The sequence below is a fragment of the Rhinatrema bivittatum genome, chromosome 4, assembly GCF_901001135.1.
Source record: "Rhinatrema bivittatum chromosome 4, aRhiBiv1.1, whole genome shotgun sequence".
Lineage (NCBI taxonomy): Eukaryota > Metazoa > Chordata > Amphibia > Gymnophiona > Rhinatrematidae > Rhinatrema > Rhinatrema bivittatum.
The window spans coordinates 227,836,568-227,850,813 of record NC_042618.1 but is presented as its reverse complement, the minus strand read 5'-3'; the positions used below and the strand labels follow the sequence as shown (position 1 = coordinate 227,850,813).

General features: G+C 43.3%; 1 protein-coding gene across 2 annotated transcripts in view; it reads right to left on the bottom strand.

Annotated features, from left to right (window-relative positions):
• Positions 1 to 14,246, bottom strand: part of CREBL2 (cAMP responsive element binding protein like 2) — a 60,443-nt gene that overhangs the window by 22,035 nt on the left and 24,162 nt on the right. The window contains exon 1 of one of the 2 annotated variants that reach the window (XM_029599805.1): positions 11,540 to 11,718. The exons of the other annotated variant lie outside the window; for it this stretch is intronic. Coding sequence (XP_029455665.1) covers positions 11,540 to 11,554 — 15 coding nt within the window. The 5' untranslated portion in view covers positions 11,555 to 11,718. Of the gene's footprint in view, positions 1 to 11,539; positions 11,719 to 14,246 lie in introns of those variants that run through there. 2 annotated transcript variants of the gene reach the window in all.

Sequence of the window (14,246 nt, the reverse complement as noted above, 5' to 3'; positions counted from 1 at the left end):
TAATGGACTTCTCTTCTAAGAACTTATCCAATCCTTTTTTAAACACAGCTATACTAACTGCACTAACCACATTCTCTGGCAACAAATTCCAGAGTTTAATTGTGCGTTGAGTAAAAAAGAACTTTCTCCGATTAGTTTTAAATGTGCCCCATGCTAACTTCATGGAGTGCCCCCTAGTCTTTCTACTATCCGAAAGAGTAAATAACCGATTCACATCTACCCGTTCTAGACCTCTCATGATTTTAAACACCTCTATCATATCCCCCCTCAGTCGTCTCTTCTCCAAGCTGAAAAGTCCTAACCTCTTTAGTCTTTCCTCATAGGGGAGTTGTTCCATTCCCCTTATCATTTTGGTAGCCCTTCTCTGTACCTTCTCCATCGCAATTATATCTTTTTTGAGATGTGGCGACCAGAATTGTACACAGTATTCAAGGTGCGGTCTCACCATGGAGCGATACAGAGGCATTATGACATTTTCCGTTTTATTCACCATTCCTTTTCTATTAATTCCCAACATTCTGTTTGCTTTTTTGCCTGCCGCAGCACATTGCACCAAAAATTTCAATGTGTTATCCACTATGACACCTAGATCTCTTTCTTAGGTTGTAGCACCTAATATGGAACCCAACATTGTGTAATTATAGCATGGGTTATTTTTCCCTATATGCATCACCCTGCACTTATCCACATTAAATTTCATCTGCCATTTGGATGCCCAATTTTCCAGTCTCACAAGGTCTTCCTGCAATTTATCACAATCTGCTTGTGATTTAACTACTCTGAACAATTTTGTGTCATCTGCAAATTTGATTATCTCACTCGTCGTATTTCTTTCCAGATCATTTATAAATATATTGAACAGCATTTATATATATTGAACATCATTTATAAATATATTGAACAGCATTATCCCTCTTCTGAGGAGGCACGGCTATCTCCTCTTCCTCCTGATTCCCTATGACTGTCCCAGCCACAGGGGCGCTCTAGCACCTCAAACACTACCAAAGCCAACCTAAAATTCTTTTATATAGGAACAAGAATAATGGCTAGGAAACGCTCAAGAAGGAATCAAAAAATGTTGACCACCTTGGGATTTTTCTTCTTTTAAACAGGTTGCAGTCCTCTTCAACACCACAAGCCTAATTTGGTCTTAAAAGCTAGTTCCAATAGTAGACAGGAAGTCCAACATACCTGAAGGTCACCTGCTGCAATAACTCCACAGTGAACTGGAGCTGCGGAGACTCTGCTGTGCCTGCGGGTAAATATGCATCCCACATGGAACTTCGTTTGATTATCAGAGGGAAGAGAGACGTCAAAAGCCTGGCATACTTGACTTATAATAATCATCAATTTTTTGGTTCAAAGTGGCAGTAAAATGGCTGCTAATCCTCCCAAAACGGGCACGCTGACCAGTCCTTGTTCCATGTGCAGCCTGGTGCTGCCTTCCACCATAGAGGCAAAGAGTTGAAATGGGAAACCCACCTAGATTGCTTTTGCCTTTCTGCAGATCACACCAGGTGGAAGCAAACTCTCACTACTGCACACCAAGCCTCAAAATATGATTAACTTTTTACTAAATATCTTGGGAGACATACAGCACTATATTTTAAGTGTTACACACTTATGGGGCTAGGGTGGCATTTCACTAATGTCCAACTGAAAGTGTCTCTTTAATAGAACAAACAGTTATAAAGCTGATGACAAGTTCACTTTTTCTACATCTTGCCTATATTTTCCACATTCAAATGTGCATTTTATGACCACACTGGGAATGGAGGGCACACAGTCAAAAATATACTTAAAGAAAAAAAATGCAAGTTAGCTCATAAAAAAAGAATTACTTCCAAATTAAATTAAAACAAGCATTCAACAATACTGTCAAGCAGATTTGATTCTTGGTATTATTATATGATGCATGCACTGCCTCTTATCTATGGAAAATCTAAAGTCTGCCATAAGCTGGAGAGCCATCTTTACTGCAGGACTGCATTTTGCTAAAGCGATTACAGCTTAAAGAAAAATGCAATCAAAGTTTAGCTCAGACCAAGAAAATGGCCAGAGGACCTTTAAAGCCTCTTCTCTCCCTTGTCATACTCCAGATCATGCATAGGGGAAACTCAAAAGTATGAATATTGGGGTTTTTAACTTTAGAAAATAGGAGCAACCCCTTTCCCCAACCCCACCCCCAGGGTTATGACCTCCTTTCCCCTCTTTTCTTTATTTCCATTCATTAAAGTGTACATTTTTCTTAGTTCCTCTTTTAGCAATGTTTTTGTTGGACTTTTTGTCCAGCCTTAGTTAAGGCTGATTTCCACCAGGATAAGAAGCCCCGATTTGGGTACAAGTCTGCCGATCATTCAGATATAGGCTAGAGACTATGCTTCGATTCTACTTGCCATCCCTTGCCTCGAAGGTCTTGGGTGTGATCGTGCCCAAAGTCAGGATGCATAGAGCCAATCTCGTATGGAAAGCCAATATAGCAAGTAAAAGCATAAACATAAGCTCTCTGCAGCAGAAATCTACAGCTGAACGGTGCCTAATTTGGTGCTGTTCATGCCAACTTGGACACAATCTCATATTCAAAGCTATTTTGCCAAGCGGAGAGAAAGGAAGGGGAGGGAAGGAAGAAAGGGGGAAGGAAGTTGGGGTTTGAATGAGAGAGTGTGATTAAGATGGAGAAGGTACAGAGAAGGGCAACCAAAATGATAAAGGGGATGGAACAGCTCCCCTATGAGGAAAGGCTGAAGAGGTTAGGGCTGTTCAGCTTGGAGAAGAGACGGCTGAGGGGGGATATGATAGAGGTCTTTAAGATCATGAGAGCTCTTGAATGAGTAGATGTGAATCGGTTATTTACACTTTTGAATAATAGAAGGACTAGGGGGCATTCCCTGAAGTTAGCAAGTAGCACATTTAAGACTAATCGGAGAAAGTTATTTTTCACTCAACACACAATAAAGTTCTGGAATTTGTTGCCAGAGGATGTGGTTAGTGCAGTTAGTGTAGCTGGGTTCAAAAAAGGTTTGGATAAGTTCTTGGAGGAGAAGTTCATTAACCCAGTTATTTGATCCCAGTTATAATATAACTTTAAGAACTTTTTTGCACTTGTCAATGTTCCGTTTCTGTGTTCACACCCCCTGTATATGTAAACCGGCATGATGTGATTTTAATCACGAATGCCGGTATAGAAAAACTCCAAATAAATAAAAAATTAATTAATTAATTAACGGCTATTAATCAAGTTTACTTAGGGAATAGCCACTGCTATTAATTGCACCAGTAGCATGGGATCTTCTTAGTGTTTGGGTAATTGCCAGGTTCTTGTGGCCTGGTTTGGCATCTGTTGGAAACAGGATGCTGGGCTTGATGGACCCTTGGTCTGACCCAGCATGGCAATTTCTTATGTTCTTAAGATATGAAGGAAAGGGGAAGAGGAGGGGGGAAAGGAGGCTGTGTATGAGAGAGGAGGGAGGCAGATGGTAGGATTCCCATAGTATGGCAAGACTGCCAGCTTCCTACAGCAGAGTTGTTTACCTGTTACAGATGTTCTCCAAGGACAGCAGGAAGTTAATCCTCTCACATGGGTGACATCAGATGGAGCCCCGATGTGGAAAACTTGTGTTAAAGTTTCTAAAACTTTGACTAGGCACTCTGAGCATGTCCAGCATGCCCTATACCACGCATCATTGCGAGGTCCCTCTTCAGTCTTATAACATACAATTATAATCAAAATTAAAATAAAAAATAGGAGAGCCATGGTGTGGCAGGAGGGTTTCATGAGGACTGACATTCTGCTGTCCTCGAACACTTGTTATAGGTAAGCAACTCTGCTTTCTCAGAGGACAAGCAGGATGGCAGTCCTCCCATATGGGTGAATCCCTAGCTAGAGGCTGATCCCCAAGGGGACCAACAGACCCCCAACCAAGTGCCAAAGAGCACAATACCGGTGCTGTTGGTAACAGAGGTGGGAGAGTTGGGTTCTATACCTCAAACAGGTTCTGAAGGACAGAATGGCTGAACCTACTGTCGCATCAGTCATCCCTATCCAGGCAGTAATGAGATGGGAATGTGTGGAGAGAACTCCATGTTGCAGCCTTGCAGATCTCCTCCACGGGAACTGCTCGCAAGTGGGCCACAGACACTGCCATGGCTCTGACAGAATGAGCCTTGACACGACTCCCAAGATGCAGCCCCCCCTGGGAATAACAGGAGCTGCAATCTGCTAGCCAACTGGATAGTGTCTGTTTGGCACCGGCAACACACATCCTATTTCTATCAAAAGAAATAAAAAATTGGGGGGACAGTCTATGGGCTTCTATCCGCTCCAGATAGTAGGCTAAGGCTTGCTTGCAGTCCAAACTGTGCAGTGCTCTTTCACCTTGGTGCAAATGGAGCCGGGGAAAGAATGTTGGCAGGACAATTGACTGGTTAAGAAGGAAATCCATCACCAACTTAGGCAGGAACTTAAGGTGTGTACGCAAGACCACCCGGTTATGAAAACTTAGTGTAAGGTGGATAAGTCACTAAGGCCTGGAGCTTGCTGACCCTGTGCGCTGAAGTGACCGCCACCAAAAATATGACCTTCCAGGTCAGGTACTTCAGGTCGCAGATGCAGAGCGGCTCAAAAGGAGCTTTCATCAGCTGAGCCAACCCCACGTCCAGGTCCCAAGTCACATCGGGAGGCCTAAGGAGAGGCTTCAATTGAAGCAGGCCCTGTATGAAACTTACAACTATTGGCTGTACAGAGATAGGCGTACCATGTACTCCTTGGTGGTATGTGCCAATTGCAGTAAGGTGAACTCTAACGGAGTTGGTCTTTAAGCCAGCTTCTGATAAGTGTAGAAGGTAGTCAGCAGTTTTTGTGTGGGACAGGAGAATGGATCAGGGCCTTCTGCTCACACCACACGGAAAACCTCCTTCATTGTAGTCCATAGGACTTTCTAGTGGAAAGCTTTCTAGAAGCCACCAGGATCCGAGACCTATCTTCTAAAAGATCAAATGGCTGCAGGATTAACCTTTCAACATCCAAGCTGTAAGCAACAGGGTCTACATATTGGGATGCCACAGCCTGGCTTGATCTTGCATGATGAGATCTGGGTATGTCACCAGACTGATTGGTTTCTGGATGGACATCTCCTTTAGGAGCTGAAACCAGACCTGTCTTGGGGCTATAAGGATCATAGACCTCCCGTCCTTATGAAGCTTCCAGAGAGTCTTTGCCACTAAGGGAATCGGAGGATACGCATACAGAAGATCCTTGCCCAATAATGGGCAAGGGCGTGTGAGGCTGATTTGTCGTCTGACCTGTACAGGAAGCAGAATTGAGGCACCTGACTGTTGCAGGGAGATGCAAACAGATTTACGTCTGGCCTCTCCCAGAGGCGGAATATCTAATTCACTATCCCCTGGTCCAGAGACCACTCGTGGGGTCTGAAGGCTTGACTCAGCCTGTCTGCTACTACGTTCTTCGTCCCAGCCAGGTACATGGCCCCGAGTGCCATCCCATGGGTCAGGGCCAATGACCAGATCTGGACCGCTTGCTGACACAGGAGGTAAGATCCCATGCCTCCTTGCTTGTTGACATACCACATGGCTACCTGGTTATTGGTTTCAATCAGGACAAATTAGTTGGACAGCCGATCTCTGAAAGCCCATGGAGCATACACCAGATCACCCGAAGCTCCAGTAAGTTGATTTGACAAGAGCATTCCTGAGAGGTCCAGAGACCCTGTGTGCTGCCCTAAAACAAGGGTGGTTGCCCCAGCATGAGCACAACCTAGGATGGTAAGCACAGCATGGGGAAGGGAGAGGGGTGCCAATGGCAACCACTGACCGGGGCACTATATCCTGCTTAGTACTCCTATGATCCAGTCTCGCCCTCTTGAATGGAATTTTTTCAGTCTTTAATTTTCTCTTCAGCCATAAATAGCACTTTGGGATTGATGCTTGAATTACATTATTTCCACTGTGTATCTGGTCTTTACTAATTTAAAAAAAAAACCAAAAACTCATCTTTTCACACTAACAATTATTGTGCAAGGAAAACAGCATAGAACGCGCAAGCTGCACTTTCTGCAGCAAGACAATTAGATAGTCTGACTCTTCATCTGAATGACAGGAGTCGGGTGGCACCTTATAGACTAAACAATTTATTGAGGCATGAATCTGAGGACAGGGTCCAATTCGTCCTTGTGTCATTTTTGGCTACACCAGACTAACACGACTATCCCTCTGCAGATTCTTCTTTTGAATGATTGACAACCCAGGAAAGTAAACATCCTGAACTTTGAATTCAGTGTTATGCTATGAGAAGTAAATGTGTAGAAAGGGATTTTAAAACAGCAGTGTGACCTACTCACTGCAAAACTTAAATCCACAGTAAGAGACTGAAGTAGGAAAAAAAAAAAACATTTCCTTTTGGCCCATTAAATTTCCCCCCCTGCAAAGAAACAAAACAAAACAAAAAAAACCAAAAAACACAAAACTGCTAGGGTAAGGGCCCATTACAAATGATGACAGAAAAAGGCACATACATGTGTAAAGTCTCTTCCTCTCCCCCCACACCGGGAAACACATCGCAGATTGAGCAGCAGATAAAAATATACATGCTGTTACAATAATTGTATCTGCAGATAATTCTGACGTGCGTTTTACATGCATACAGAAATCATTATCCACGGGACATGCCCTGAAAACTGACATCTTCGCCTGCCAAGAAAAAAAAACATTTTTCTTTTATTTCTTCTTCAATTAAAGTTATTAAGGCACAATTTTGGGTGAATTATGGAGAGGACACCTAACACTAAAGAAACAAAACTCAATCACCAAATCTCACAAAAAAATGCAGCACAAATATGGCTTTTGGAGTGTGATGCACAGAGAGTGATCAAACACGTAAATGTAGCACATTACATACATATAATAATATATAAAATAGGATGGATCAGCAAAGCCAGTCCAATGGGAGACAGTAGTTCACATCCCAAGCCCACCTTCTGCCCCTCAGGCCAACCAGCGCTGCAGATACTGTGAAGGCTGTGTTAACAGGGACTCCCAGACATCGAGAAACAGCGGCATCTACTGGCCAACTAAAAGCACACTTGCACCAAAGTCGTTAAGTCTCTTAGCCTGAGTCTGTAGCTGCACTGCCTGCACTAGATAAGAAGGGGAAAACCCTGGTGACCTGCAAATGCAAGCAAAAAAATGGGAGCTGCAGTTAATGAATTAGCTGGGCTTGAAGAAAAAATTGCAGTGTGCGCAATTTTGTGCTCCCCCATGATTTTTCAGAAGCTAAAACCACCAGTCTGGAACAAGTATCTCACAAGTCAAGTAAAGTTTGCCGTTACACCAGTCGAAACAACAAACAGTTTTAAATACCATCACCATAAACCACACTCTCTTTTCTTTTGTTTTTCTGCTGACGTGAAAAAGAGAAAGGAGAATGTGGGGCAAAATGCTTCCAGTTATTGCCTGCCCAAGCCAGAAGGATTAAATGTTCTCTTTGGGCAAGAGCTGCTGCCGCTAGTTTTCTTTGATAACCATGTTTGACCCAAAGTCCAAACAGACAATAACAGATTTATCTATCACAGAACTAAGCAAAGTCGTATGAGCGCAATCTCTCGGAACAAGCTATCTTCTTCCAGAGCAGTTTCACGAGCCGGTCCAGGGCTACCGCCTAGCCAGTCTGGTTTCAGGATATCCACAATGAATATGCATAAGAGAGCTTTACGTGCAAAGGAGGCAGTGTTTGAGACATGATACCTGGAGGGCCTTTTTTTGCTGGTGCTGGGCATATCTTTTACTGCTATTTTTAAACTTTATTTTTATATTAATTTCAAACTATAATATAGACAAGCACAGTCACATGGCTTTGCACTGGAGATAAACCTTTACCCAGCATACAATAAATTGTAATAAAATCCTAACAGAAAATAGCCATGGATGAGAGGTTTCTTTCCCTCTTTCCTTTTTCTATTCTTATCTCGGTTATTATCTGGGTTGGATTCCTTACAATACTATGGACTTGGATAGCATAGGTATATTCATTTATTTATTTAAAGCTTTTTTTTTTTTTTTTTTTTTTAAATATACCACCTAATCCAAATGTTCAAGGCTATACCACCTAATCTAAATGTTCAAGGCAATTTACAATTGATCCAAAATAAAATACAAGCAAACCAAAAACTTGAAAATAAAAAATAAAACATAACAAAATGCAATAAAAAATAAAAAGTAAAAGACAAATCTCCAGAATGTACAAATAATTATTTGCTGCTAGTCAAAATATCATAATAAAAGTCTATTTCATAAGAACATAAGAAATTGCCATGCTGGGACAGACCAAGGGTCCATCAAGCCCAGCATCCTGTTTCCAACAGAGGCCAAAAACCAGGCCACAAGAACCTGGCAATTACCCAAACACTAAGAAGAACCCATGCTACTGATGCAATTAATAGCAGTGGCTATTCCCTAAGTATAATTGATTAATAGCCATTAATGGACTTCTCCTCCAAGAACTTATCCAAACCTTTTTTGAACCCAGCTACACTAACTGCACTAACTACCTTCTCTGGCAACCAATTCCAGAGCTTTACTGTGCATTGAGTGAAAAAGAATTTTCTCCGATTAGTCTTAAATGTGTTACTTGCTAACTTCATGGAATGCCCCCTAGTCCTTCTATTATTCGAAAGTGTAAATAACCGAGTCACATCTACTCGTTCAAGACCTCTCATGATCTTAAAGACCTCTATCATATCCCCCCATAGCCGTCTCTTCTCCAAGCTGAACAGCCCTAACCTCTTCAGCCTTTCCTCATAGGGGAGCTGTTCCATCCCCTTTATCATTTTGGTTGCCCTTCTCTGTACCTTCTCCATCGCAACTATATCTTTTTTGAGATGCGGCGACCAGAATTGTACACAGTATTCAAGGTGCGGTCTCACCATGGAGCGATACAGAGGCATTATGACATTTTTTGTTCTATTAACCATTCCCTTCCTAATAATTCCTAACATTCTATTTGCTTTTTTGACTGCTGCAGCACACTGAGCCGACGATTTTAAAGTATTATCCATGTTTTTCCTGTTATATAAAATTTGATTCTATGCTTGATTTCTGTTCTACTTGGTGGGGCAAACAAAGTTATAAATGAAAAAAACAAAAAAAACATTTTCCTACAGATAAGCTCACCAAATAAGAACAAAAGATTCAAAGGAAAGAATACAAACCCCAAAAAAAAAAAGAAAATATATTACACATATAGATCTCAGTTATATGCTAAATATATACACATATAGATCTCAGTTATATGCTAAATATAACCCCAAAAAAGTTATAAAAACTAACAGGTCGATACAGTAAAGTGTGCTCCGTCGGAGCGCACTGTCAGCCTGCTCTGGGCGCGTGTTTTCCCTTACCCCTTATTCAGTAAGGGGAGGAAAACACGCGGCCCACCCGCGGCACCTAATAGCGCCCTCAACATGCAAATGCATGTTGAGGGCGCTATTAGGTATGCGCGCGGGATCCAGTAAGTAAAATGTGCAGCCAAGCTGCACATTTTACTCTAAGAAATTAGCGCCGACCCAAAGGTCGGCGCTAATTTCTTCCGGCGCCAGGAAAGTGCACAGAAAAGCAGTAAAAACTGCTTTTCTGTGCACCCTCCGACTTAATATCATAGCGATATTAAGTCGGAGGTCCCCAAAAGTAAAAAAAAAGAAAAAATAAATAAATAAATAAATTTGAATTCGGCCCGCGGCTGTTGGGCCGAAAACCGGACGCTCAATTTTGCCGGCGTCCGGTTTCCGAGCCTGTGGCTGCCAGCAGGCTCGAGAACCGACGCCGGCAAAATTGAGCGTCAGCTGTCAAACCCGCTGACAGCCGCCGCTCCAGGCCAAAAGGAGGCACTAGGGACGCGCTAGTGTCCCTAGCGCCTCCTTTTCCTCGTTTGCACCGCGTCGCCTAATTTGCATACTGGATCGCTCGCACCGGCCAAGGGCCAGTGCGTGCGCCGGGAGAGCGGGCGTTCGTCCGCTCTCCCGCGGTTTTACAGAATCGGGCTGTAAATGAGGCCAGCCCAATGAATCAGTGGCAATGCTGTACACTATCATGCAAAGGGTCTGGTTTTGATTCCCAGTTCAGATTTTCTGCTCCCTGGGCCAAACGGGGCTGGGGATCCTGCAAAGGCAACATTCATAGACCAGAGGTGAGAGCGAGGGGCTGGAGAGAGAGTCACAGCCACTGCACAACAGTGACACCTAGTGGCCAGATATAGTACAGGGTTCCAGAAGAAGCCCTGGGGATGTGGATCCTGGACCAGGACAGTCACTGTGATAACTGGGAGAGGATATAAAATGGACTGGAATCTGAGTCTCCTCCACTGGGAAACTACTGTAAAGCCACAGGTCCAGGCCATGTCACGGGTTCCAGAGAAATGTAGGTGAATATTTATTAATGAGCAATGAAACATGTCATTTACTTTTTCTACTCATGGATGAGGGGAAGAGATTATAACAAGAGCAAAATTCATGAGCAAATCTTGAAGTCCATCTCCCCATAATACAGCAGTAAAATATCACATTATACATATTTTGAAGTGGAAAATTGATTCGTTAATTGAAAGTTAGTTTTTTGGACTTTGAGGGCCACCCTTTGAAGCTTGCTGAAATTGGAAGTTCCACGGGAGGTCAGACCACCACTGAAGAAAGAAAAGAGAATACTCTGCTATGCACACTACATCCTAAATTAAAGAGAAAATATGTGTTTATTTATCAGGTTGCACAGTGCTATATATTTGTTAGTTATTGTTTTTGGCTTGGAAAGAATATATCATTTTAGCTGATGTGATATGAGCCGGCGGTGCTGGCATACTGCTTTAACCACCAAAACAGATCAGGGCTGTTCTCCTTCCTTCATTTGCTAACACAGTTTACAGTGTCAATTTTTGTATCAGGAATGTAACCAAAGAAATAAAATGTGGCCATAACTGATGCTATCACCCATAATTAAAAAAAAAACCAAAAAGAAAACCCCTTCAGCCTGGTTAGTGCTGTCGATGCAGTTGCATCTCTGGCCCATGGGGGTACAAGGATGTGTTTTCTATATTACAGGTTTTCTTGAGGAAACAAAGACATGGATTTAAAAACAAGACAATTTATTTCCACAGGTAGCAGAAATGTTTAAAAAAAGGAAGGAATTGATAATGTTTTTTTTTTACCCGGGGAAAGATGAAGAGTGTGTGCATATTTACGCACACACACGCGCCTCTCACATCCCCCTGTCCCAGATTAATTCATATACAAATTCATCATACCACTGATGGAAACTCCAACTTGCATTAAATGAGGATTAGTATTCTCTACGGAGCAAGTATCCCTTACCTACGTCTGCTAGAGAGACCACAAAAGAAAAAAAACCTAAAAAACCATCCCCAAGGCTGCAATGAATAATGTTATTCAGTAGTACTAACAGTGTAACAGTAATCAGTAAGTGTCTTATCATCCTGATCTTCTTTTCTACTGCAGTTTCAATATTGCTTTTTAGTCCTTACCTTGCTGTCATCCATTTTAAGCGTCCCTTTCACAAGCCCTTGAGACAATCAATCTCCCAAAATACATGCTTGTGTGGCAGAATCCAGAAAGACTCAAAGGTCTTATAAACAAACAACTTAGATTTTATTCAAAAAAAAGGTCAGAGTATTTACAGGCCTGCTGCCGGGGCTGCTTCCTGGCACTGACTGCTTCCTGTAGCTTGCCCTCCGATCTGCTGGAGGACTGCCATAGAGGATGTCTTATTGCTCAGTTCTCGGCATGTCTGCCTAGCGGAGGGAAGGCTGATATACAATAGAAAAAAAGAAAAAAAAAACCCCCCAGATTTTAACAAGAGCTGTAACTTTGAAAAGAACTGTCCAAATAGTGATGGGTGGGAATTTTAATCATAGTGTTAGCTCATAAACTGCCTGGTCCAACGGTCAAAACAAACTCAGGGCCAGTCATTCCAAAAGCTATGTTTATTCACACTGCTGCAGAAAAGGGTCTGTGGTGTTCTGCCTGGCTCTCCTGTCCATGCAGAACAGCTGCACTCTGACCTCTTAACAGGAGGCATTTTTAACCCCATGGTTACCAGATTGCATACAGTGAGCCCTCTGTATTCCTCCCTTCATTAAATACATTTCAATTAGCCTTTGAGCAGGACGCATAACTAGTTATGACTGGCACCTGTCCTGCAGAGGGAGACTAATTCTGCTGAGCATCTCTGGTTCCACCGTTGCCTGCACTATGCCCTCAGAACATGAGCCAGGCTTAGCAGAACAAAGCAAATCCAAGTACACAACAAGCAAAGGGTTCATAGTCCGGTACCTATCTGATAATCTTCTGTTTGCAACTGCAGGTGGGCTGTATCACTTGTATAGAACGGTCCAACTCTTGAAGTTGCATCACTTAGTCCAGACAACTCCATTACATTCTGTTTGGTAAGCCCACTAGCTGACACTAGGCATATCAAACCAGCAGAAGAGTTAAGTATCCAAGCCTTCCTCTAACTTCATGTCTCCCCTCAAAGGCCCGAGGTGATCCTTATGAATTTGGCAGTGTTCACCAGCATCCAGAGAAACCTAATATGTTACAGGATGATTGTGCTGCAGCCCCACCAGGGTGCAAGACTCACAGGGAAAAGGTGAACCCACATCCACGTCCCAGAGGTCCACTTTTGTCACAGATTTGCCTGCAGTGCAGCCTCACCATGCCCTGCTTCTATCTGCAATGATGTCTTCAGCGAGCACGCCTCCTAGCTATCTGAGCCATCTCCTCACTAGCCACCTGACTCAGCAGTTCCTGAACTACTTAAGCCAGCCTTGCTCCTCTCTTGCCTGCAGTGAGATGTGGTCCCAATCTTTCCCCAGGAGGGGAAGTGTTGCCTGAGCAGGCTCAGGCAACACTTCCCCTCCTGGGGAAAGAAAAGAGGATGAACCGTCTCTGGCATATGGTGCGTGGGAAGTGGTAACTTGGCTCCGCCCCTGTCCCCAGACCGACTGCCCCAGAGACAATCATGATGTTCAGGATTATGGCAAATTCGCGGAAGGTGGCAAGTCATGGCATGCAACTCTGAAAGATTTGCAGTTTTCCACTGCATGCCCTCCCCCACAACACCAGCAAGCAGGTGCAGCAGGCCTTAGCGAGTCCCATCAAAGAGGCGATCTGATCTCAAGACATCACTGCACTAGCAGCTGCCCGCTGTTGAAAATCATGGCACGAGTGGGGGCAAATATGTATTCCTGACTAGCAGCTAGGCATGGTCTCAGGCAAGTGGTGCAGTACCTGCTGTATACAACAATCCAATTCTGAATGTAGGGTCCCCTAACTCCCATCACCATGTTCTGGTGTGATAGCGAAGGGATTAACAATTCTGAGTCCAGGACCACTGCACCAAGGAACTCTAGGTCTAGGATCACACTGGCCCCAGAAATGTGCTCACGTTATTCTACTTCTGTCCCAGCATTTAAAACATTTCCACATTAAAAACACAAAATCTTCAAGCTTTAACATAGCTCACTGCGTTGGGATTTACAAGGAGAGGAGCTCATTTGTGCGCACATATTTTCTCTGTTAAAATATCTGCAACTTTACTCATAATTTAATAAGGATTTTAGCACACTAAAAATGAGTGCCCATCCTAACACACCTTATTTCATCGGCCTCTGCGTGTTGGGAGAAGGGAAGCTTACAAAAGGTTTTAGATGAGAAGCCAAACTGCTGCAGGGCCTGGATAGGCTTTTAAAACCTCTATTCTGCAAGGTCTGATGACCCAGCACAAGTGTTGTACAAGTTCTCATCAATGTGCGATTTTCCTATTGCTGCTGTTGCTCAGCCCGATTGGAGCTACTTAGGGTTGCACAAGGAAGGTAGGGAGACACAGCTATTGGACAGCAGTGACACATATTGACTGGCTCAAGAGCACATGTGTACGGGGTTCAGGAGGGAAGGCCCATGCTATTCAGGAACTGGAGTTTGGCTGCAATAGCTGAGACAGAGGGAATAAAACGAAGAGGAAAACCTCAGGTTGCTGCAACTGAAAGCTCAGGGTGCCATAGCTTGACCCTTGGGGGCCGATTTTGATGCCAGTATTCATAGCAGGACCCAATAAAGCTGTGGCTGGGTTAGTGATGTTTGAACAGCAGGCTTTTATGGACTCAATGGTGGCTATGGTAGCAGAGTATTTTGCGATGCAGTGTAATTTAGGTGTTAAAGTATGAGGCAAAT